Raw genomic sequence first — 23,194 nt, 5'->3', positions numbered from 1 at the left:
TATTCCAAGGGCTTGAACTCCTACTACCCAATTAGTCACCCTACTTTCTTATTAGATTGGCTTTTGAACCTGGATGAGGGCATGTCCAAGCGATGTGAGAGTTTTCATTAGTACTCTCTGAATCTTGACTGGGCTGAGATGTAAAGCTGCCCTGAGCCCAGAAGCTGCAGAGTCCTTCCAGGTCACCCAAGATAAGCTCACAAATAGAAACAAGATAGCTAGGGTTTGAGCCAGGTCAAGCATAGCCATCCTTGTTCCAGAAGGGGAAGAGGGAGGCATGAGAAGAAAGGGTAGAAGCCGCTGAAGCTTTGTGGAGGGTGGTGCTAGGACCAATTACTTTCTAGTCCTGGTGGCATGGTCAGCGATGAAAATTGTCTGTCTCCTCTTCCTCCATCACATTAGCTCAGCAGTGGCAGGGGAGTCCCTCAGGCAACTATGGAGGCTCCTCAGGCAGCCTAGCCTCGCTGCCAGGAAGCATCCACTACCTTCACCCTCATGAAGACATTCTTGCTAAATAATTAGCCCACTTCCTTTTCCAGTAGTAAATTTCCATAGTGATTGGTTCACTGATGGATATATGCTATCACTTGCTTTTTCCACCATATATTTTCCCATGGCATTTTTGGCAAACTTCATCTTTGATTCCTTGGATTCTTAGGAGTTTGGAATGCTTTAAGATTCAAATTGTGACAGCAGGATTAAATCAGTTGATTGCTTAGAAAGTATTAAGAGTATTACACATGGACTTTGGAGATTTGAAGGCAATAAATGAAATAATCTTTACTCAAGATAAATTCTTTCAATGAAAACAACATGTGTAGATATTAATATTTGGAATAGGGATAAAGATTGAATCTATATTTTCATTTCTATAAAGAATTCTCATGAGTGAAGAAACTCTCCATCAATAAAAGTTCTCTGGACCTGATGGTCTTGGAGAATTCCCTTAAGTATTGAGATGTTAAGTGACTTAACTCACAGCCATGATGTATGTAATCAGAGTGCATAGAGGGCAACTCTCTGTCTATCATACTGCTTCTTAAAAAATTTACATGATAGACACATGCACAATAAAGATCACTTAAATATAAGATGGTAAAGGAGGGCACTAGGAGTTGAGTAAAAAAAATACTATTTAAAACAAGAGTGACCAAACCTTTTAGTTCTTCTGGGCCACATTGCCCAACAAAAACTTTTTCCCCAAGGGCCAAATGCCAATCCAGAAACAATTTATGAATATAATGCAATTCACATACTACCAGCGAGCACAACAACAAATAAAGCTAGGGCCTCAGGAACGGGCCCTGGACAGAAGGACAGACAGAACACACCTGATTTAGAAGATCAACTGGAGCTTGAAGCATATTTAGTGATGGAGAGCTGAACTTAGGCTACTTCCAGGACTGGGGTAAAAGCCTGTGCAAAAACACATATGGAGTAATTAGTCAAAAAGACAACATGTCTTAAGAATCAGAAAGACCAGGACAAAGTTCTATGTCAGACACATAGGGGTCAGGGATTCTAGAGATAGCCCTTACTCCAGAATGCAACTTCATGATCTTTGGTTATAGAACAATGGTTGATCTAAATAGAAAGGAATTTCTTTCCACGACATTTGTTGTGCTAATGAAATATAATGCTAGACAAAGAAGTAATCATAATCAAATAATCAATTAAAAGAGTCATTTCTGTGGGTAGAGTGAAATAAAAGCTCTGTAGTCTGCAAATTTTATCTAATATCTGTTGGAGACAGTTTATTTAATATACAGACTTTACTGCTTGGAGGAAGAACTAAACTGGCAAAGTTTCCTGTGCTGATTGGATTTTGTCTTTATCCAAGAATTATCCACTTATATTATTATGGTAATACTAAAACTAAAGACAAGATGACAAAGTTCAAGTTATTGGATTTATTTGAACTGAACAATAGTAATGTCAGTGTGACTTGACCCTTGGAGAAATGTCCCAGAATCATTCAATCTAAGCATGTGATGTTGTTCTTAAATGGATTACTCAAAAGATATTCCTACTCTTAGTATAGTTACCACTTTAGTCATAATTTCATGGAATTTAGATTCCTACAGGAACCTTGTCTTCTTGTAGAAAAGAAGAAAAATATTAAAACTGATTAAATCTGGGTTAAGAAATGAAACCAAGGTCTACCAAATAGAATTTTGCCTCCTTAGCATTGATAAGGGTTTTTTTTTACTCAAATGGGATCAAAGACTTCAAATAAAGAAAGTATTATAATATTATTTTTCAGTTTTCTAAAGGAGGAAGAAGAGGGCTTAATATTAGCATTCTTAACCTTTTACATTATAAACAACTTAGGTAATTGTATGAAGCCTGTGAACTCTTTTTTCAGAAAAATATTTGTTGCCTACATTCATCATTGAAGGAAATACCAAATTACAGTTAGATATAGGTGAAAATAAAGGCATAATTTTTCCCCCAATAATGTTACCAGACGTCCTGAAATTTATTCATGCAGATTTCATGGGGTCATGAAAAACTCTTGTCTTACAAAGAATCGGAAATTGAGTGAATGTCCATCAATTGGGAAATGGCTGAACAAATTGTGGTATACATATGTGATGGAACATAATTGTGCTATAACAAATCATGAGAGACAGATTTCAGAAGAAAGGCTTGCATGAATTGTTAGTGATTTGATGAGTGAATTGAACATGCATGAATTGATGAGTGAAATGAACAGAACCAGAAGAACACCCTAATAACATGGGGTGATCAACTATGATGAACTTGTTCATTTCAGCAGTAAAAACACAATTTTGGGAGACTTGGGATGGAAAATGCCATCCATGTCCAGAGAAGGAACTGTGAAGTTTAAATGAAGACAAAAGCTTATTACCTTCAATTTTTTGAAAGTTGTTTTATGTATTATGCCATTTTGTTATCTCTGATGTTTTCTTTCTTCCATTTGGGTCTGATTCTTCTCTCACAATTCATTCAGTTTTGATCTATATTTGACATGGTTACAGCTATAAAACCTATATCAAATTGCTTTCTTTCAGGGGCAGAAGGGGAGAGAAGGGACGCAGGGAGAGAGAAAAATTGTAAAACTTGAGTCTTTTCAAAAAAAATGATTGGTAAAAAACTACTACTCTAGGTAGTTGGAAATGTAAACAAAATATTTATTATTTAAAAACAAATTCTTGCCTTAGTGGATATACTTCCACAATACTCAACACAGAATGTTATAATCCAAACATGTATATGAGGAACTGTTTGTTGGAGGAGAGATTAGAAGGCTGTATTTTTATTTTCCAAATACAAAAAAAAGCAACAGAAATCAGAATTCTTTGTTTTTCGTTCAAGTTCTACAATTGTAAAAGAATACTCTGCTGTGGAAAATAGTCTTCAAAAGTTTGACTTTTCATATTAACCATGTTGCCAAAGAAAAAGAAAAGAAAATTTTAAAAAATATGCTTCAATTTTTCTCAGATTCCATCAGTTCTCTCTCTGGAGTTAGCGTTTTTCACCTGGATTTGTCTTGCATCATTGTCTTGATATTGATCAATCACAGTTGATAATTGCATAGTACAGTATTGCTATTATTCTGTACAGCTCCCCCCCATCTTTCTTTCCTTCCTTCCTTCTTTCTTTCCTTCCTTCTTTCTTTTTCTTTCTTTCTTTCTTTCTTTTGTTCTTCTTATTTTGTACAAATGATGTTTTTATATACATTACTAAAATATTCTTGTTTAAGAGTAAACATAATACCCCCCAAAATATATATACCTGCATAAATGATAAAGTAAAGGAGAGAAAAATAATAATAATAATAATGATAGTGGGTGTGGCCAGGTGTCACAGTGGACGGTGCACTGGCCCTGGAGCCAGGAGAACCCAGGTCCAAATCTGGCTCCAGACACCCAACAATCACTCAGCTGTGGAGCCCCAGGCAAGCCACCCAGCCCCATTTGCCCTGCAACTCCCCCCCCCCCCAAGTAACAATAATAATAAATGTTCTTCAGTCTGTATTCCAAACACTTCCAGCTCTGTCATGGGTAGATCACATTCTTTATGATAAGTCCATCACAAAAGCTACTTACATATTTTTCTACCATTGCCATTGCTGATCACAACTCCCTCCATTCGTACTTCTCCACTACCATATACTATATTTTCTCTCTCCTTTCACTCTGCCTCTGCTGTAGGGTAGCTGAGTGGTGCAGCAGACAGCTCCCCAGCCCTGGGGCCAAGAGGCCCCGAGCTCACATACCATCCCTTAGGCCCATCATCCACCCAGCCCTATGCTCCCAGACAAGCCATCCAATCCCAGCCCCTTACAAGAAGTGAAAAAGAAAATGTGTTATATATGACCACTCTTCCCCCCGTGGTCCATCCTCTCCTCAATCACTCACACCCCCCCCCATTTCCTTCTGTCCCCCTTTTCTCCTTCTTACTCCAGAAGTCTATATGCTATTGAGTATATATGCTGTTTTCTATCCTAGCCACCTCTGATGAGAGCGAAGAGTCCCTCATTCCCCCTTGCCTTCCCATCTTCCATATCATTGCAATAGCTCATTGTAATAAAAAAAAACTTATATGAAATATCTTAGCCTGTTCCACCTCTCCTTTTTCTTTCTCCCAAAACATTTCCCTTTTAGCCATTGACTCCATTTTTACATTATATTATATCTTCAAATTCAGCTCTCTCCTGTGCTTCATCTATAAAAGCTCCTTTTACCTACTCTGTTAAATGAGATTCATATGAGTATTATCAGTATCATTTTTCTATGCAGGAATACATGTATTTCATCATCATCATCAATAAGTCCCTCATATTTTCCCCTTCTCCTCTGAGTCCTGTATTTGAAGATCAAACTTTCTGTTCAGCTCTGGCCATTCCAAGAGGAACATTTGAAATTCCTTTGGTTCATTGAAAGTCTGTCTTTTTCTCTGGAAGAGGACGTTCAGTTTTGCTGGGTAGTTGATTCTCAGTTGCATTTTGAGCTCTTTTGCCTTCTGGAATATTATATTCCAAGCCCTACGAGCTTTTAATGTAGCTGTTGCTAAGTCCTGTGTGATCCTGACTGCAGCTCTATGATATTTGAATTGTGCCCTTCTGGTTGCTTGTAATATTTTCTCTTTGACTTGGGAGTTTTGGAACTTGGCTATAATATTCCTGGTGGTTGTTTTGGTTTTTTTTGGGGGGGAGGGGATCTCTTTCGCAGGGAGATCAGTGGATTCTCTCAATTTCTATTTTGCCCTCTGCTTCTAGGATATCAGGGCAACTTGCCTGTAGTAATTCTTTGAAAATGATATCAAGGCTCTTTTCCTGACCATGACTTTCAAGTATTCCAATAATTTTTAGATTATCTTTCCTAAATCTGTTTTCCAAATTAGTTGTTTTTTCAATGAGATGTTGCACATTTTCTTCTAATTTTTCATTCTTTTGGTTTGAAGTATTGTGTCCTGATTTCTCATAAAATCAGCAGCCTCTTTCAGTTCCATTCTACAGAAAATAGAAAAGTCATCAGCTTCATTTAGCTCCATTCTACAGCTGAAGGATTTGTTTTCCTCAGGTAGCTTTCTTGCGTCCTTTTCCATCTGGCCCATTCTGCTTTTTAAAGCATTCCTCTCCTCAATAACTTTTTGAACTGTTTTAGCCATTTGAACTTTGCTGGGTTTTTTTAAAATTTATTTTTATTAAAGATATTGAGTTTTACAATTTCCCCCCCCATCTTGCTTCCCCCCCGCCGAAAGTACTCTGTCAGTCTTTACTTTGTTTCCATGTTGTACCTTGATCCAAATTGGGTGTGATGAGAGAGAAATCATATCCTTAAAGAAGAGAAGAGAAGTCTAAGAGGTAACAAGATCAGACAATAAGATATCTGTTTTTTTCTAAATTAAAGGGAATAGACCGTGAAATTTGTTCAAACTCCACAGCTCCTTATCTGGATACAGATGGCACTCTCCTTTTAAGACAGCCCAAAATTGTTCCCAATTGTTGCACTGATGGAATGAGCAACTCCTTCAAGGTTGAACATCACTCCCATGTTGCTGTTAGGGTGTACAGTGTTTTTCTGTTTCTGCTCATCTCATTCAGCATCAGTTCATGCAAATCCCTCCAGGCTTCCCTGAAATCCCGTCCCTCCTGGTTTCCAATAGAACAATAGTGTTCCATGACATACATATACCACAATTTGCTAAGCCATTCCCAAACTGAAGGACACTTACTTGATTTCCAATTTTTTGCCACCACAAACAGGGCTGCTCTAAATATTTTTGTACAAGTAATGTTTTTACCCTTTTTCAACATCTCTTCAGGGTATAGACCCAGTAGTGGTATTGCTGGGTCAAAGGGTATGCACATTTTTGTTGCCCTTTGGGCATAGTTCCAAATAGCTCTCCAGAAGGGTTGGATGAGTTCACAGCTCCACCAACAGTGTAATAGTATCTCAGATTTCCCACAACCCTCCCAACTATGATCATTGTCCTTCCTGGTCATATTGGCCAATCTGAGAGGTGTGAGGTGGTACCTCAGAGAAGCTTTAATTTGCATTTCTCTAATAATTAATGATTTAGAGCATTTTTTTCATATGGCTATTGATTACTTTGATCTCATCTGTAAATTGCCTTTGTATATCCTTTGACCATTTGTCAATTGGGGAATGGCTTTTTGTTTTAAAAATATGACTCAGTTCTCTGTATATTTTAGAAATGAGTCCTTTGTCAGAATCATTAGTTGTAAAGATTGTTTCCCAATTTACTACATTTCTTTTGATCTTGATTACATTGGTTTTATCTGTGCAAAAGCTTTTTAATTTAATGTAATCGAAATCATCTAATTGGTTTTTGGTGATGTTCTCCAACTCTTCCTTAGTCATAAACGGCTCCCCTTTCCATAGATCTGACAGGTAAACTAATCCTTGATCTTCTAATTTGCTTATAGTATTGTTTTTTATGTCTAAATCCTGTAACCATTTGGACCTTATCTTGGTAAAGGGTGTGAGGTGTTGGTCTAATCTAAGTTTCTTCCATACTAACTTCCAATTATCCCAGCAATTTTTATCAAAGAGGGAGTTTTTATCCCAATGACCATACTCTTTAGGGGTTTATCAAACAGCAGCTTACTATAATCATCTCCTGCTTTTACACCTAGTCTATTCCACTGGTCCACCACTCTATTTCTTAGCCAATACCAAACAGTTTTGATGACTGATGCTTTATATTGTAATTTTAGATCAGGGAGGGCTAAGCCACCTTCTTTTGCACTTTCTTTTCATTAAGCTCCTGGAAATTCTTGACTTTTTATTTCTCCATATGAATTTACTTACAATTTTTTTAACTCGTTAAAGTAATTTTTTGGAATTCTGATTGGTAGGGAACTAAACAGATAGTTTAGTTTTGGTAAAATTGTCATTTTTATTATATTAGCTCTACCTATCCATGAGCAGTTGATATTTGCCCAGTTATTTAAATCTCATTTAATTGGTGTGAGAAGTGTTTTATAATTGTTTTCAAAAAGATTCTGAGTCTGTCTTGGCAAATAGACTCCCAAATATTTTATATTATCTAAGGTTACTTTGTGTTTTTTTAATTTATTTTTTATTCCCATTTTGTACAAATTTTTTTTACATTAATAACATATTCTTGTTTACAAGTAAACAAAATACCCCTCCCCCCATGAATATAGATAGACTTTCTTGGGCAAAAAAAGCAAAAGGGGAGAGAAAAAAAATTAAAATAAAAATAATAGTAATAATTGTAGGTATGGCCAGGTGGCACAATGGACGAAGCACCAGTCCTGGAGCCACAAGCACCCAAGCCCATATCCAGCCCCGTAGACCCAACAATCACCCAGCCATGTGACATGCAAGCCACCCAATCCCCACTGCCCTGCAAAAACCAAAAAGAAGAAGAAAAAAAGACCCAAAATAAAATAAAATAGTAATAATAGTAGGGGTGGCTGGGTGGCAGACAGAGCATTGGCCCTTGAGTCAGGAGCACCTGGGTCCAAATCCAGCCCCAGACACCAAAGATCACCCTGCTATGTGGCCCCAGGCAGGCCACCTAGCCCCACTTGCCCTGCACCCTCCCCCAAATAATAATAATAACAAGAAATGTGCTTCAGTCTTTGTTCCAACACCAACAGCTCTGTCATGGGTGGATCACATTCTTTATGATAAGTCCATCACAAAAGTTACTTCCACATTTTTCCAATGTTGCCATTGCTGATCTCAACTCCCTCCTTTCTTATTTCTCCACTACCATGTACTATATTTTCTCTCTCCTTTCACTCTTACTCTGCTGTAGGGTCGCTGAGTGGCGAAGCAGACAGATCCCTGGTCCTGGGGCCAAGAGGCCCTGAGCCACCATACCACCCCTTAGGCCCAGAATGCACCTGGCCCTGTGGTCCTGGGCAGGCCATCCAATCCCAGCCCCTTGCAAGAACTAAAAAAGAAAATGTGTTACATCTGACCACTCTTCCCCCATGGTCCATCCTCTCCTCCTTTATTCACATCCCCACCCCTTCCCCCTGCTCCCCCTCCTTCTTACTCCAGATGTCTATACCCCATTGAGTATATTTGCTGTTTCTTCTCCTAGCCATCTCTGATGAGAGCAAATGTTCCCTCATTCCCCCTTGCCTCCCCCCTTCCATATCATTGCAATAGCTCATTGTAATAAAAAAAAATCTTATTATGTGAAATATCTTGGACTATTCCCCCTCTCCTTTTTCCTTCTCCCATTCCATTTCCCTTTTTTTCCCTATTGACTCCATTTTTACACCATATTTTATCTTCGAATTCAGCTTTCTCCTGTGCTTCAACTATAAAAGCTCCCTCTGCCTGCTCTATTAACTGAGATGGTTCATATGAATATTATCAGTATCATTTTTCTATACATGCAGTTCATCCTCATTAAGTCCCTCATTTCCCCCATCTCCTCCAATCTCTATGCTTCACCTGAGTCCTGTATCTGAAGTTCAAACCTTTTGTTCAGCTCTGGCCATTCCAAAAGGAACATTTGCAATTCCCCTGGTTCATTGAAAGTCCATCTTTTTCCCCCGGAAGAGGACATTCAGCCTTGCTGGGTAGTTCATTCTTGGCTGCATTCTAAACTCTTTTGCCTTCTGGTATATTGTATTCAAGCCCTATGAGCTTCCAATATAGTTGCTGCTAAGTCCTGTGTGATCCTGACTGCAGCTCCACCATATTTGAACTGTGTCCTTCTGGCTGCTTGTAATATTTTCTCTTTGATTTTGGAGTTCTGGAACTTGGCTATAATATTCCTGGGGGTTGGTTTTTTGGGATCTCTTTCTCTGGGGGATCAGTGGATTCTCTCCATTTCTATTTTGCCCTCTGCTTCTAGAATATCAGGGCAATTTTCCTGTGGTAATTCTTTGAAAATGATGTCAAGGCTCTTTTCCTGATCATGACTTTCAGGTATTCCAATAATTTTAAAATTATCTTTCCTAAGTCTGTTTTCCATATCAGTTGTTTTTTCAATGAGATATTTCACATTTTCTTCTAATTTTTCACTTTTTTGGTTTTTGAAGTATTGATTCCTGATTTCTGGTAAATTCATCAATCTCCCTGAATTCTATTCTTTGTCTGAAGGATTTATTCTCCTCAGAGAGTTTTCTTATCTCTTTTTCCATCTGGCCAATTTTGATTTTTAAAGCATTCTTCTCCTCAATAACTTTTTGAACTGTTTTATCCATTTGACCTAAGCTGGTTTTTAGCATGCTATTTTCTTCAGCATTTTTTTGGATTTCCTTGACTAAGCTGCTGACTTCATTTTCATGTTTTTGTTTTTCCTGCATCTCTGTCCTTTTTTTTCCCAGTTTTTCTTCCAACTCCCTCATTTGATTTTCAAAGTCTTTTTTGAGCTCTGTCATAGCCCTAGCCCAATTTCTGTTTTTCTTTAGATGCAGGTGCTTGTGCTTCCTCATCTTCAGACTGAGTATTTTGATCCTTCTTGGGCTCATTTGCAAAATATTTCTCAATAGTCTTCTTATTTCTCTGCTTGCTCATTTTCCCAGCCTGGGTCTGGTTTTGGGGTGCTTCCTGAGCTTTTGGGACACTCCCTCAAGGGTCTCAGTGTGTGAGGCTCTGCCCTCCCTCTTGATGAGTGAATGACCATAAGCGCCCCCCTTTGCCACAGGGCCAAGGTGCGGGGGCAATGTTGTTCTATGGGGTGCCTAGGCTGGGATCAGGATCTGAATGTGGTCAGAGTCCCAGAGTCCTGTTCCAGACAGAGCTCTGCAGTCTCTCTCTTCACTCCTCTCACTCAGCTCAATGGGCTCATTCCCTGGGGGCTCCTGCTTACAGGCTCCCCCTGCTTCTGTTTCTGGGTCTGGGCTGTGGGCTGCGGAAAGGCTGCTAGCTGTGTGCCCTGAGGGCTGGGCTCCACGTGCGCCCTCTGGCAGAGGTCCCCCGCTGTTCCCCCACTTTGTGCCCAGTGCTCCTCAGGAGACTCCCCTGCTGCTGTGAGCCATGGCTCCCAATGCCCTGGGACTGCCTCCGGGAGGCTGAAGTTCTTTCACTCTGGCGGGCCACCCCTCTGACCCCAGGGAGCAGAGCCTTTCTGCTCTTTTCCAGGTTACCTTGAGTAAGAGAACTGCCTCACTGGGTCCCTTTGTGTGTTCTGTCTGTGGAAAGTTTAGTTAGAGTCCTTAGTTTATCAGTTTTTATCAGAGAGCTCCTAAGACTTGATCCCTTCATGTTGCCATGTTGGCTCTGCCCCCCCCCCCCGAAGTTACTTTGAATGAGATTTCTCTTTCTAGCTCTTCCTGCTGTTTCTTGCTAGACATATATAGAAAATTTGAGGATTTATGAGGGTTTATTTTATAACCTGCAACTTTGCTAAAATTGCTAATTGTTTCCAGTAGTTTTTTGATGATTTCTTGGGATTCTCTAGGTAGACCCTCATGTCATTGGCAAAGAATGAGAGTTTTGTCACTTCCTTCCCAATTCTAATTCCTTCAATTTCTTTTTCTTCTCTAATTGCTGATGCTAATATTTCTAATACAATATTGAATAGTAGTGGTGATAATGGGCACCCTTGTTTCACCCCTGATCTTATTGAGAATGCCTCTAGCCTCTCCGCATTGAATATAATGCTTGTTGATGGTTTCAGATAGATCCTGCTAATTATTTTAAGGAACAGTCCATTTATTCCTACACTCTATAGTGCTTTTAATAGGAATGGGTGCTGTATTTTGTCAAAAGCTTTTTCAGCATCTGTTGATATGATCATATTATTTCTGATAGGTTTGTTATTGATATAATTGAGTATGCTAACAGTTTTCCTAATATTGGACCATCCCTGCATTCCTGGAATAAATCCTACTTGATCATAATGTATTATCCTAGTGATGACTTGTTGTAGTCCTTTTGCTAAGATTTTATTTAGGATTTTTGCATCTATATTCATCAGGGAAATAGGTCTATAATTTTCTTTCTCTGTTTTAACTCTTCCTGGTTTAGGTAACAGTACCATATTGGTTTCATAGAAAGAGTTAGGCAGAGTTCCATCTTTCCCTATTTTTCCAAAGTGGAACTAATTGTTCCTTGAATGTTTAGTAGAATTCACTTGTGAATCCATCAGGCCCTGGAGTTTTTTTTTAGGGAGTTTGATAATGGCTTGTTGAATTTGTTTTTCTGTGATAGGGTTTTTTAGGTATTTAATCTCTTCTTCATTTAACCTGGGCAACTTATATTTTTGTAAATATTCATCGATTTCACTTAGGTTATCATTTATTGGCATAGAGTTGGGCAAAATAATTTTGAATTATTACTTTTATTTCCTCCTCATTGGTGGTGAGTTCACCTTTTTCATTTATGATACTAGCTATTTGGTTTTCTTTCTTTTTTTAATGAAATTGACCAGAGGTTTATCAATTTTGTTGGTTTTTTCATAATACCAACTTTTGATTTTATTTATTAATTCAGTAGTTTTTTCTTTCAATTTTATTTATTTCTCCTTTAATTTTTAGAATTTCTAATTTAGTACTTAATTGGGGATTTTTCGATTTGTTCTTTCTCTAATTTTTTTAGTTGCATGTTTAGTTCATTGAAGTGTCCCCATTTTCTTTTTCTTTTCTTTTGTTTTTAAGATTTTATTTATTTTGAGTTGTACAATTCTTCCCCCAATCTTATTTCCTTCCCCCACTCCCAAAAGAAGGCAATTTGCATTGTTTCCCTGGTATACATTGATCCAAATTGAATGTGATGAGAGAGAAATCTTATTCTTAAGGAAAAAACATAAAGTATAAGAGATAGAAAGAACAGATAATAAGATATCAGTTTTTTTTTCCTAAATTAAAGTTAATAGTCCTTGGTCTCTGTTCAAACTCCACAGTTTTTTCTCTGGGTATAAATGTTATTTTCCATTGCAGACAGCCCCAAATTGTCCCTGATGGAATGAGGGAGTCCATCAAGGTTGATCATTGCTCCCATTAGTGTCCTAGTTTTCCACAGAATTTATCAATTTCTGTTTTTGTCATGTTAGTCAATCTGATTATTGTAAGATAGTACCTCATAGTTTTAATTTGCATTTCTATAATCAATGGTGATCTAGAGCTTTTTTTTAATGATGTTTGAAATTCTTATCTTCTGTGGAATGAAGTGCATTCAGTTCCCTATATATTAGGGAGCATATGCTTAATGTGAATTTTTTTCCCATCTGTCTTCTTTCCTTTTTCTTGTCATCTTCCTGCTAATCTTCAGAACTGTATTTCAACTTCCTTGTAGTTTTTCTTTTTAGTAATTTTCACTATTAACCACTTGAATTATCTTCTGACTCTTCTTTCAAAAAAGTATTATATATGGATGAGAACTTTTTTTGTTATAAGTATTCAATATTTGCAACTTGGAGTATCTTCTGACTTCTTTCAAAAAATATTATCCATGACTGAGGTAGTATTTAATAAAATGTTTTTCTCAATTAGCTTTTGACAAGCTAATTTAATATTGTGTCATGTAATCTAACATACTTTGCCAACCTTTTTCTCATTTTAAAATTGAAATCACCAAGTATGATATATTTATATATATATACATGCATACATAGATATAGATATATAGATATAGATATTTATATATTCTCTTGGTTATAGAATCTTATCAAGATTTGTTGTTACAGAATTTCTTTGAGGGTTGGCTAGGTGGCTCAGTGGATAGAGCATCTGCCCTGGATTTAGGATTACCTGAGTTCAAATCCTGCCTCAGACACTTAATATGTACCTAGTTGTATGGCAAGCTACTTAACCCCATTTGCCTAGCAAAAACCTACCCCCCCCCAAAAAAAGAATTTTTCTGTTCATCCCGTGCAACAATTGTTATTGATTAAATAGTCTTTATATCGTGTTCAACAATCTGTCTTTATATATTGGTTAGTTGTAGAAGAAAATATACCAGTCTTTGTTGTATTTTGAAAGTTAGCCTTAAAACCACATGTAAACAATAATGCGTCTTGCTGAAGAAGAATCTCAGATATTCATTGTTCTCTTTCTTGATTCACAGATAACTATTCTGAGGAAGAATATGAGAGCTTTTCTTCAGAACAGGAAGCCAGTGATGATGCCGTCCAAGGACAGGTATTTCACCTTATTTTGTGACAATGATTGCTGTATATTCTGGCATGGAAAAGATTTGATGGCAGAAAATTAATACTATCCTGATAAATTATTTGATTGCAACTAGATACTAAAAAAATAATAAAAGAGTAGGCACAAAATCTTTGACATAATGCTATTTCTTATAGAAATATTAAATGAATTAGCTTATATAAAGAGCTTCCATAAGTTATTTATAAATAACTTATCATCATTTTCACATCATCATCATTTTTCCTGAGATATCAAATTGTATTTTGTATTAGTTGTCCCATGTGTGTCTAGGAATCTTGACCATTTGTGATCTTCTTTTTCTACTTAGTCTTTCTCTCAAGTAGCCCCTACATTCAGGAAAATTTTACCTGGTTCTCCACTTGAGGGGTTTGACTCAGGTAGACAGATGAGATTCTAAGGAAGTAATCATTTTTAACGGGAATTAACTGAATTCTAATCGTGATTCTGTCACTATCTTACTTATGAAATCCTTGTAATTCATTGTTCACTTATTTTAGTCTCCTTATTTTTCACATGACCTTTATTTTTTGAATGATAGAGATCTGTGATGAAAAATGAGATAATTTTTAGATGTCTTGAGATCTTAGAGTAAAAGGCAGTAGGAATAGGAGTAGTAGATTTACGTAAGACAAAATAAATAAGTATAGAATATTGATCTGTTCTCTGTGACCACACTGGTGATTTGTAAAAATAAATCAACATTCTTCTTAAGTTCCAAAACTATTTTCTTGTAAAATTAAGGTTTCTAAGATAATAAATGGCATCTCATGAACTAAATCTGCTGCTAATGTCTTGGAATCTCACAAAAAGACCCAAGCTGGTAAGGCCAGAAAAGCTGGAGGAAAAACCCAACTTATCCAACTGAACTAGAGATTGTGGGTCCAGGCTATGCCTCTGTCATCTGAGGGGTATCCCAGGCAAGTCCACAGGGGTTCATCGCTGAAAATTGAGAAGCCAGGAGACTTTTTTTTTTTAGCCATAGCAGCTCATCTAAATTAAGCAATAAGGCACAGAAAACTTGATACCTATGGTGTTTATCTTTTGCTCTCAAAGAAAATGATGGCATCAGGGAAATGATGCCATGACAAGCACATGAATTAGATTTGAGTGAGGGGGTGCTATCCTAAGTACCAGCCTCACTTTTTCCTCCAGAGCCACCTGGATCAGTGACAGATATGAATCAGGATGTCTATAGATGGTCCTGAATTCAAGGCAATCGTTAAGTGACTAGATTCAAACTCCCATTCTCCTGACTCCCAAGACCAGTGCTCTATTCACTGCTTCACCTACCAGCTCTATTGAGGCAGTTTGATCGCTCAATGGGTAGAGCACCAGCCCTTGGAGTCAGGAAGACCTGAATTCAAATGTGACTTAAGATACTTAATACTTAGCTGTATGACCTTGCAAAAACAAAATCATAAAAAACTGCAACTGTGCCTACTATGGTTCATTATATGGTACATGTTACCTATAGATGGAAAAGGAATACCAAAGTGGTGAAATCACAAGTTCTTTTGGTATTGAAGTCTAGTGTCTAGCTTCATGTCTGTCATTATTTATATTTATTTGAGACATTTCTAATTATATATAGTATTATTTTCCATTAGTTCTTGTGAACTTCAGAGCAAAACTAACGAGAATCATGAGAAATGGGTGCTCTCTGGAATCTTTTGACTTGTTCAAGTATGAATCAAGACATTTTTACCATTACTCATATAGGCAGTTACTCTAGATACCTTTGAGCATTACTATAGACAAGAATGATACAAACTGATTTTGAAGTCTACTTGAGAAAGCTGTTATATATACTAAGATGCCCTATGGTCCTAGAACTGTGATTTCAGCCAAAGGCCAGACAAGATCTGAAATCTCTTTCTTTCTCTCTCTCTCTCTCTCTCTCTCTCTCTCTCTCTCTCTTTCTCTCTCGCTCTCTCGCTCTCTCTCTCTCTCTTCTTTCTATTGCCATTCAATCTTTGATATTAACTCCAAATTAAGGTTTGCAAAAAACTTTTATCATATTATTGTTAGGAGTGAAGTCTTATATCTTTAATCAGATAAGGTAAATGAGGCTCCAAAATGTTAAATGAATTGTTAATGGATCATATAGCTACTGACACTAAGATTACTGCTCTTGACTCTATAACCTTGCTGATTTTAAATGCTTAGTAATTAACTAAAAAATGTGAACACCTTTAGAGTTAATAGAACATGAAAATCGTTTGATTTGAGTCTTTCAGGAACCTCATTTTTTCCCTCTGATTAAAAGACATTATTTCTCACTTCTGGAGTCTGCACTGTGACCCTTTAAGAAAGCATACGTGATATCTTAAGAAACTACTTAGTGGCTGTTAAGAGTTGGATGGAAGTTACTTATAGACATTCCAGGTATATGAATGAATAGAATATTATTCCACCAAAGACTACACTTTTAATTCTTATGTTTTCCATTATTCCTATCAGAAATAATTAGCAGAATCAGTCAGCTTTGAAGTGACATGTTCCTTAAATGACACTTTACCCTGAAGGTCGTCCTCTTTAACATTCACTTTGAAAATTCTTCCTGTTTTACATTGTAAGCAAGATATGGGGTTTTCTTAAGAAAAAATTTCTTTGAGTTGCTTATCTTAGGATCACGTACCTATATCCAGAAAGATTTTCAGAAACCATCTAATCCAATTTTTTTTTATATCATAATTGTGGAAATAGAGTTCCAAAGACCTTGCCAAAAGTCACATAAATAAGAATCAAAGGCAATATTTGAACACAGATCTACTGACTCCAGAGCTTGTGCTTTTTTTCCCACTGTACCAAACTCTCACTTGATATATTTCATTTGTCTGTTTTCTTCTCCATTGTTTTCTTAAGAGAGTAATCATTTCTGAATGCTTTACAACATTCTTGCTAGTCTAGGAAACTTGAAACTCAAAATTTGCAGTGAATTCACTCCACATGGTAGCACAGATACCAGTTTGTTTTGTACAGTATTGTTTGTGCTGATGAGGATTTTTAAATAAAAGAAGCATTTTTGTATCACTGACTTCTGTGTTTCTCTAGGATTTGGACGATGATGAGTATGATGTGGGGAAGCCAAAGAAACAGCGGAGATCGATAGTAAGAACGACGTCCATAACCAGGGTCGGTGGAAATTAGTTTTACTAACACTGTATTTGAGGGGCTTTGCCTAGGCTGTATTTGAAGCTGGTGAGCTCAATAAAGCTAAATTTGATTTGGGAAAGAGAGAAGTTTGGAAAAAAAGAAAAATTCTACTGAATGAATAGTTGAGGATAAGTTTCATGATAGTAATCTTAGACTTAAAAGGATGTAGACATTGCCTGTTTTTTTATATCTGAAAAAGACTAAGGTTTACTATCCTGAGATAAGGTAAATAAACATTTTGAGCAAAATAAGACTTATTATTTTGGTATCAGTTTGTGACATAATAAAGAAAGTTAATACGTCACAAACGGGGAAGCAGTTTATTTTGTGGGCAAAAACATTAAATGAGAAGTCAAGAAACAGTACATTCTAGTACCAGATCTGCTATCATTTCAGTCAGTGACCCTTGCTGATAAATCAGGTAATTTCTCCATCTATTAAACTGTAAAAATACCTGCTCTGTAACCCCTCTCACAGATGGTAGTTGAGGAATATATATTATTTTATATTCTTCAGAAGAGTGATACTTGTTCCAATTCTCAGATTACATTAATTCATTCACCTTGTTCTGAGGTTAAAATAGTCGGGTTTTTTTAAAGACATCCTATTTATAATACTTAAGACATTTTATAATAGTTGTATCCACAAGAAAGGTATCAAATATATATGTTATATTTGATTTTAATTTGGGGATGGAGGTAACATTTAATTATTACTGTTTGGCAGCTTTAGATTAAGAAAATACTTAACATTTGAGAAAAGAGAGCAGGATTGCTTAGATGTTCTTCATAGCAACACATCCCTTAAGTTCCCTTTCCAAATTCCAAAAGAGTTAAAACATGTTAAGTTAACCTCCATCTGCTGTCTCACTTTGGGGTTGTTGTTTTTAATTTAGTTTCACTTGCCTTGGTCTGAAATCAAACTAATTTATAGAATGCTAAAGGAAAAGGCAATGAAAGATAAATATAGAGAGCAACCTATGAAACATCTTGTCCTTTCTTCATTGACCCTATTAAAGGAATGTGCTAAGAAAATGAAGATGAGGTGTTGAAAATTTGCTTGTACAAGATACTATCCTGCATGTTGTGCCCAATTCTAATAGAAAAATATTATACTCTGGTGCCTTCCTAAGCAAGAGGTTAAAAGACAATCAGATTCCTGAAGTTTTTCTCCCCCCATGAGAAGAATGTATGTTGACCATTTTCGAAAACTTTTCTATGTCATTGTTGTTTCCTTCTCATGATATTAATACTTTCTCTTCTTCCATTCTTGTCTTGCAGCAAAAGTTGCTCAATTCATGAAAATCCAAATCCCAACACAATTTATGGTATAATCAGTGGTGCTCAATGTAGCATTACTTTATTTGGGGAAAATTAGCTTTTCTAAAAGGAGTTCTAGGCCTATTTATGAATTATACAAATTCCAATCTATTTAGACTCTTACAAATTAATTTCTTGATCTTTTCCTTGTACTCTTACAAGATTTTCTCTATTAATATTTTCCTTCAGTATTCAATACAAAGAGGCAGAACATATTCAGGTTCTATTGAAGCCCTAATAATTAGGGAATGAATAAGTAAGAGAACTATTTCTTCTTTTTCCCCCTAACTAATGATCAGGGTAGACAACCAGAAATTCTTAACAATATTTGATTACAAGTTTTCAAGTCTACTTTGTGTGTGTGTGTGTGTGTGTGTGTGTGTGTGTGTGTGTGCCCCCTTCTTCAACTTAATGTGTCTGAAAGTTCTGATTCTTTCTAAGGTTAGTGGAAATACTAAAATATAAAGCTAAAACAATGTTGAAGTTTCCCAAGTGATGGAATGGATTAATACTATATACACGAGCATTTTTTAGGTTGTCTAAAATTTAATTCTGAATTTATCAATAAACTGAATAAAGCCTTATTTTTTTCTTAAGTGTAAATATCTCTTAAAGCAGAACTTTAAATTTTAATTTTATTTCATCATGTGAAACTATATCTGATAGGGACCTCTAATTACATCTAGTTGAACCCTTGCCCTTTGATGCCTGAGATTACTTGTCTTTCTAAGAGTTTATTTAAGAGCAAGTGAAGACTTGATTGATAAAATCTTTAATTCATCTTTGCCACATTGGATGAAGAATAACATGGAAATCTGATGCACCCTACTTCAGCATCATGTTTGACTTATAAATTTAGGTATAATGCTAATCTTTGACATCAGAGAATTTCTTAAAAGCAAAATGAATTGTACTTCTTGATTAGTTGCCTTATAAAGTTACTTACTCTAGTGCTCTGGTATTCTGGAAATGGAGGTTTATAAAATAAAATTCTTTTTTCCTAGCATTTCAAAGAAAAAAAGTCACACAGATAAAAGAAAACCTTGATCTTAACTAGACAAGAAATTTTACAAGTTAAATGTAGATTTATGATTAAATACATATAAGTGGTATATTAAATATTGTAACCCCCTGAGTCATATAAAAGGCACAGAATGACCAAATCCAAGAGTTTGTTTCTTTTTTGAGGCTTAACATGAAGTTAAGAGTCACTAAATAGGGATAGAATTACTTCCCCTTTTACTGATTGATCCCAGAAATTAGCTCTTTCACTGATTAGATTTGCACATTTTACTATTATAGTATATAATTACAATTGCTTTGAAAATTCTTTTATAGTTTTGGATTTTTGAAAAGCAAATTGTAATTCATAAATATATTAGAGTATTTAACATATTTGCCACTGTTTAAGCCTTAAATGTAGCTCCAAATTTGACTATCTTAGGCACAAGAAGGAAAAAAAAAATATGGTTTGGGGAGAAAATTCATCTGATTAAGCACAGTACACCATACCAACAAACATGGTAAATCTATTTTTACACTAACACTAATTCATGTTATTTCATTTGGCTTCTCAAATGTCTTGACCAGAAAGTGTTTAAAACATAATTTTGCTATTGAATTGTCAGATTTGGGTTTGATATGATGCTTCTGTTTTATTTCAGAATTCTCTTTAAAGACCCTGGGATTTGCTCAAAGCTTACTTTTCCAACATCGGTTTTTACCTAATAATCTCCACTGTCTTTCACATGCTATTTAGATTTATAAGCAATTACTATAATTAATTGCTATAATTTAAGAACACCTGTTAAATACATGATTTACCTGAAAAAATTTTAGCATTTTAAGTGAAATTACCCAACTTAAAAATGAAATACACAGTTAGTTCATACTTTTTTTTTAACCATTCTTTTTACCATACCTGATTGCTTAATTTTTGTCTGTCTTGATTTAAAAAAAAAATCCAAACACTTCACCTCAGGCCATTTCCATACATATATATTACAACAGCTGTGTTGAGAGGGAATTTTCAAAGCAATCATATTATCTTTTAAGAGAAGTATGTTTCCTTAGAATAAGCATCTACATGGATTTTTTTGTTATTGTTGTTTAAAATACTGGTTTACTAATAAATCAGATCATAGCCTAGGAAAAGTGTCAGTTTGTCAGAGACTGTCTCATATAACTTAAAAATCTAACTCAAAATCAATTTTTATCTCTGAAGTAAACAAAATTTCCTCAGTTTATTTAACATTCTAGTTGACTGGGAGTTACAAATGATTTTTTCCCTAAATTTTTTTTTACTTTAATCCTATTTTTATTTTTTATCAGTAGCATTTTCTTTCAAAATGGCAACTCAAAAAATAACAAAGCAATCAAGATTGATGTAAAGTCATGAATGTTCCAATTTTAAATTTTACACCAGAGAGTAGCTCTGGTAAGTTCATTCAATGTGCTTCCTACCACATCTGATCATACTTTATCAGTTCAAGTCTGTTTTATCAGTTTTAGATTACCTTATAAAATTTTTATTTCTGTTTTCTATATATACCATCATTGAGATCCTCTACCTGGGTGAAATTATATCCTATAAGGCCTATTCTAAGCAACTTTTTAGAAGAATAAGACATAAACACTAAAAAGGAAACTCACTATTTGAACTGATGATATATAGATTGGCACTAAAATTGATCAGCTAAGGCCCCGTAAATAAATTCTCTTTCCTCTATTTTGTATGTGTGTGTATGCGCATATGCATATATATATATACATATATAAACACATACATACATTAAATTATTAAGCACTTACTACTAGGCACTTGGAATATAAGGATTCAAGTAGCTTTCATTCTGTCAATATGGAAAATATGTACATGCATAGGCATATAAAGAGTAAATACAATGTAGTTTTGAGAGACAGCACTAATAGCTTAAGAAGTCAGGAAAAGTTTCTTGTAGAAGGTGGAATTTGAGCTGTCTTAAAGGAAGTAAGGATTCTATTAAGATAGTAACATGATAAGAGGAAAGTAACTACGGTAGTTATGGTGTGGATGGAAAGACTTTAGGTAGGGTGAATCATTAGGACACTATTGAATTAATTCAACAAAGTAATAATAAGATAAAGTGGTAGCTTTAGTGAGCAGTGACTTGGAGACAGGTAAAAGATCATGTGGAGTTATAAATAGCAAAATTTGGCAATTGATTCAATATCTGAGATGAGGGGGAGTAAAGAGTCAGTGATAATGTCAAGGTTGTCATCTTGGGAGAATAGAAAAATGGTGATGCCTTCCAAAAAAATAGGGGAAGTTTAGGGGAAAGGTGGGATTGATGGTGGGTGGTGGCAGAAAGCTAATGAGTTCCATTTTGGACACATGAATTTTAGATGTCTGTGAGTCACTCATTTTGAAACTTTTAAAAAGCTGTTGGTGATGTGGTACTTTAGGATATGTACATCTGGGAATAGATCCATATTTGAATGGTAATTAAGCCTATGGGAGCTTATAGGACACCAACTTAGAAAGTGAGAGAAAACAGTGCCCAAGAAGGAACCTTGGTATAGCTACAGTTAGTGAATTTTTAATTTGGCTAATAATACAGCAAAATAGACTAAGGAAAAAATGATCAGGTACAAAGAGAACATAGAATAGTGCCAACAAAAACCCAAAGTAACTTCAGGGGTTCTAGAAGGACACGGTTAGAAATCATTAGTGACTTGGGAGAGAACAAATTCCTTTGAATGATGAGAACTGAAGCCATGCTGAACAGGGGAGAGAAATAGGGGAAGAGGTTTTAATCGGTTTTTCCTAGGAGACTGACTGAAGGGAAGAGTTATAGGATGACAGTTTGAAGGGTTGACACTGTATAGTGAAGTTTTTTAAGGACAAGTAGATTTAGGCCTGAGATTAGAGAAAGACCAAATGATTAACAGAGAGCAATTTACTGGAGAGAATGGGATCAGGGTCACATGCAGAAGAGTTAACCTTTATAAAGAAAAGGAGACCTCATCTCCAAAGACTAGAGAAAATGGGTACTGATGACACGGGTTTTTGAGGTATATCTTAGTAAAAAGTATGAGGTCATGTCCTCATGACTGGGGGGAGAGTAGACTTGAGAAAATTTGGAATAGTCTTTTGTGATGAATACCACAGAGAATCAGAGAGAAATAAAAGGATTGCCTTGTTACAGTGAGGGTCTAGTTGAGATTACAAATTTATGATGTAATCATCTCATTTGAGTAACTTCTGACAGTTTTATTTAGCAACACATAAGACAGGGCTAGGATACAATGAGTCAATTGGTGAGTGTAATACAGGGATGGGATTTGTCAAAACTTAATTGACAAAAAGACGAGAGGTAAGAAATTTGAGAGAAGAATTAGAACCAGTATGTACTATACTATGACATAAATTTGAAAATGAACTTCAAATGAGAGAAGAGGGAGGGAGGTGAAGAATGAAAGTGGAAATAAATACTTATAAAGTATATAATAAGCACTGATAATAAGGGATATTCTAGCTTCTTTCTAAGATTAGTTTCCAGGGCAGTATGAAAAAAAGGTACAACCAATGCTAGAGAGGATGGTTAGGGATGCAAGATAATGTCATGGATATCTTTTTATTGTGCGTTTTTCAGAGATAAGGTAAAAGGAAAAAAATCTCTCATTAAAGCAAAGGCACATTATAATATTTGTATATGGTCTCATAGATGCTATTAGGGTTTGAAATTGAGAATCAATATATAATTATGGAATTGGCCTACAAATTCCCCAATCATAAAATGAACGGATAAAAATTTCAGAGAAGAATAGAATTTCTCAGGCCATGTTAATTCTTTTAAAGATGGTTTTGGGGCTTTAACCATGTATAATTTTTTTATTTACTGTTTTCGTAAAAGGTTCTATCATATTAATAATAGCTGTAATGACAAATAAGATCATAAGTAATAAGTAATCAGCATATATTTGAGTGGTGCATTAAGGCTGCTATAGATACAATACAGTTAACTATGTAACTTTCACCACTTGCTGAAAAAGAAGAATATTTTCAGGTCAGCAAGCATTTAAGTGCCTTCTGTGTTTCACATACTGTGCTAAACTCTGGAAATAGAAAGAAAAC

General features: G+C 35.7%; 1 protein-coding gene across 5 annotated transcripts in view; it reads left to right on the top strand.

The window, feature by feature from the left end:
* PACS2 (phosphofurin acidic cluster sorting protein 2) overlaps nt 1-23,194 on the top strand; it is a 342,997-nt gene that overhangs the window by 165,871 nt on the left and 153,932 nt on the right. For 3 of the 5 annotated variants that reach the window (XM_074213318.1, XM_074213322.1, XM_074213319.1), the window contains 2 exons: nt 13,497-13,570; nt 16,658-16,738. In XM_074213318.1, the coding sequence (XP_074069419.1) occupies nt 13,497-13,570; nt 16,658-16,738 (155 nt within the window). The remainder of the gene's footprint in view (nt 1-13,496; nt 13,571-16,657; nt 16,739-23,194) is intronic. The other 2 variants (XM_074213320.1, XM_074213321.1) reach the window with 1 other exon arrangement.

Source organism: Macrotis lagotis, chromosome 1 (assembly GCF_037893015.1).
Source record: "Macrotis lagotis isolate mMagLag1 chromosome 1, bilby.v1.9.chrom.fasta, whole genome shotgun sequence".
NCBI lineage: Eukaryota > Metazoa > Chordata > Mammalia > Peramelemorphia > Peramelidae > Macrotis > Macrotis lagotis.
Note: the sequence above shows the minus strand (reverse complement) of the source record. Positions and strands in the feature narration are given on the sequence as shown.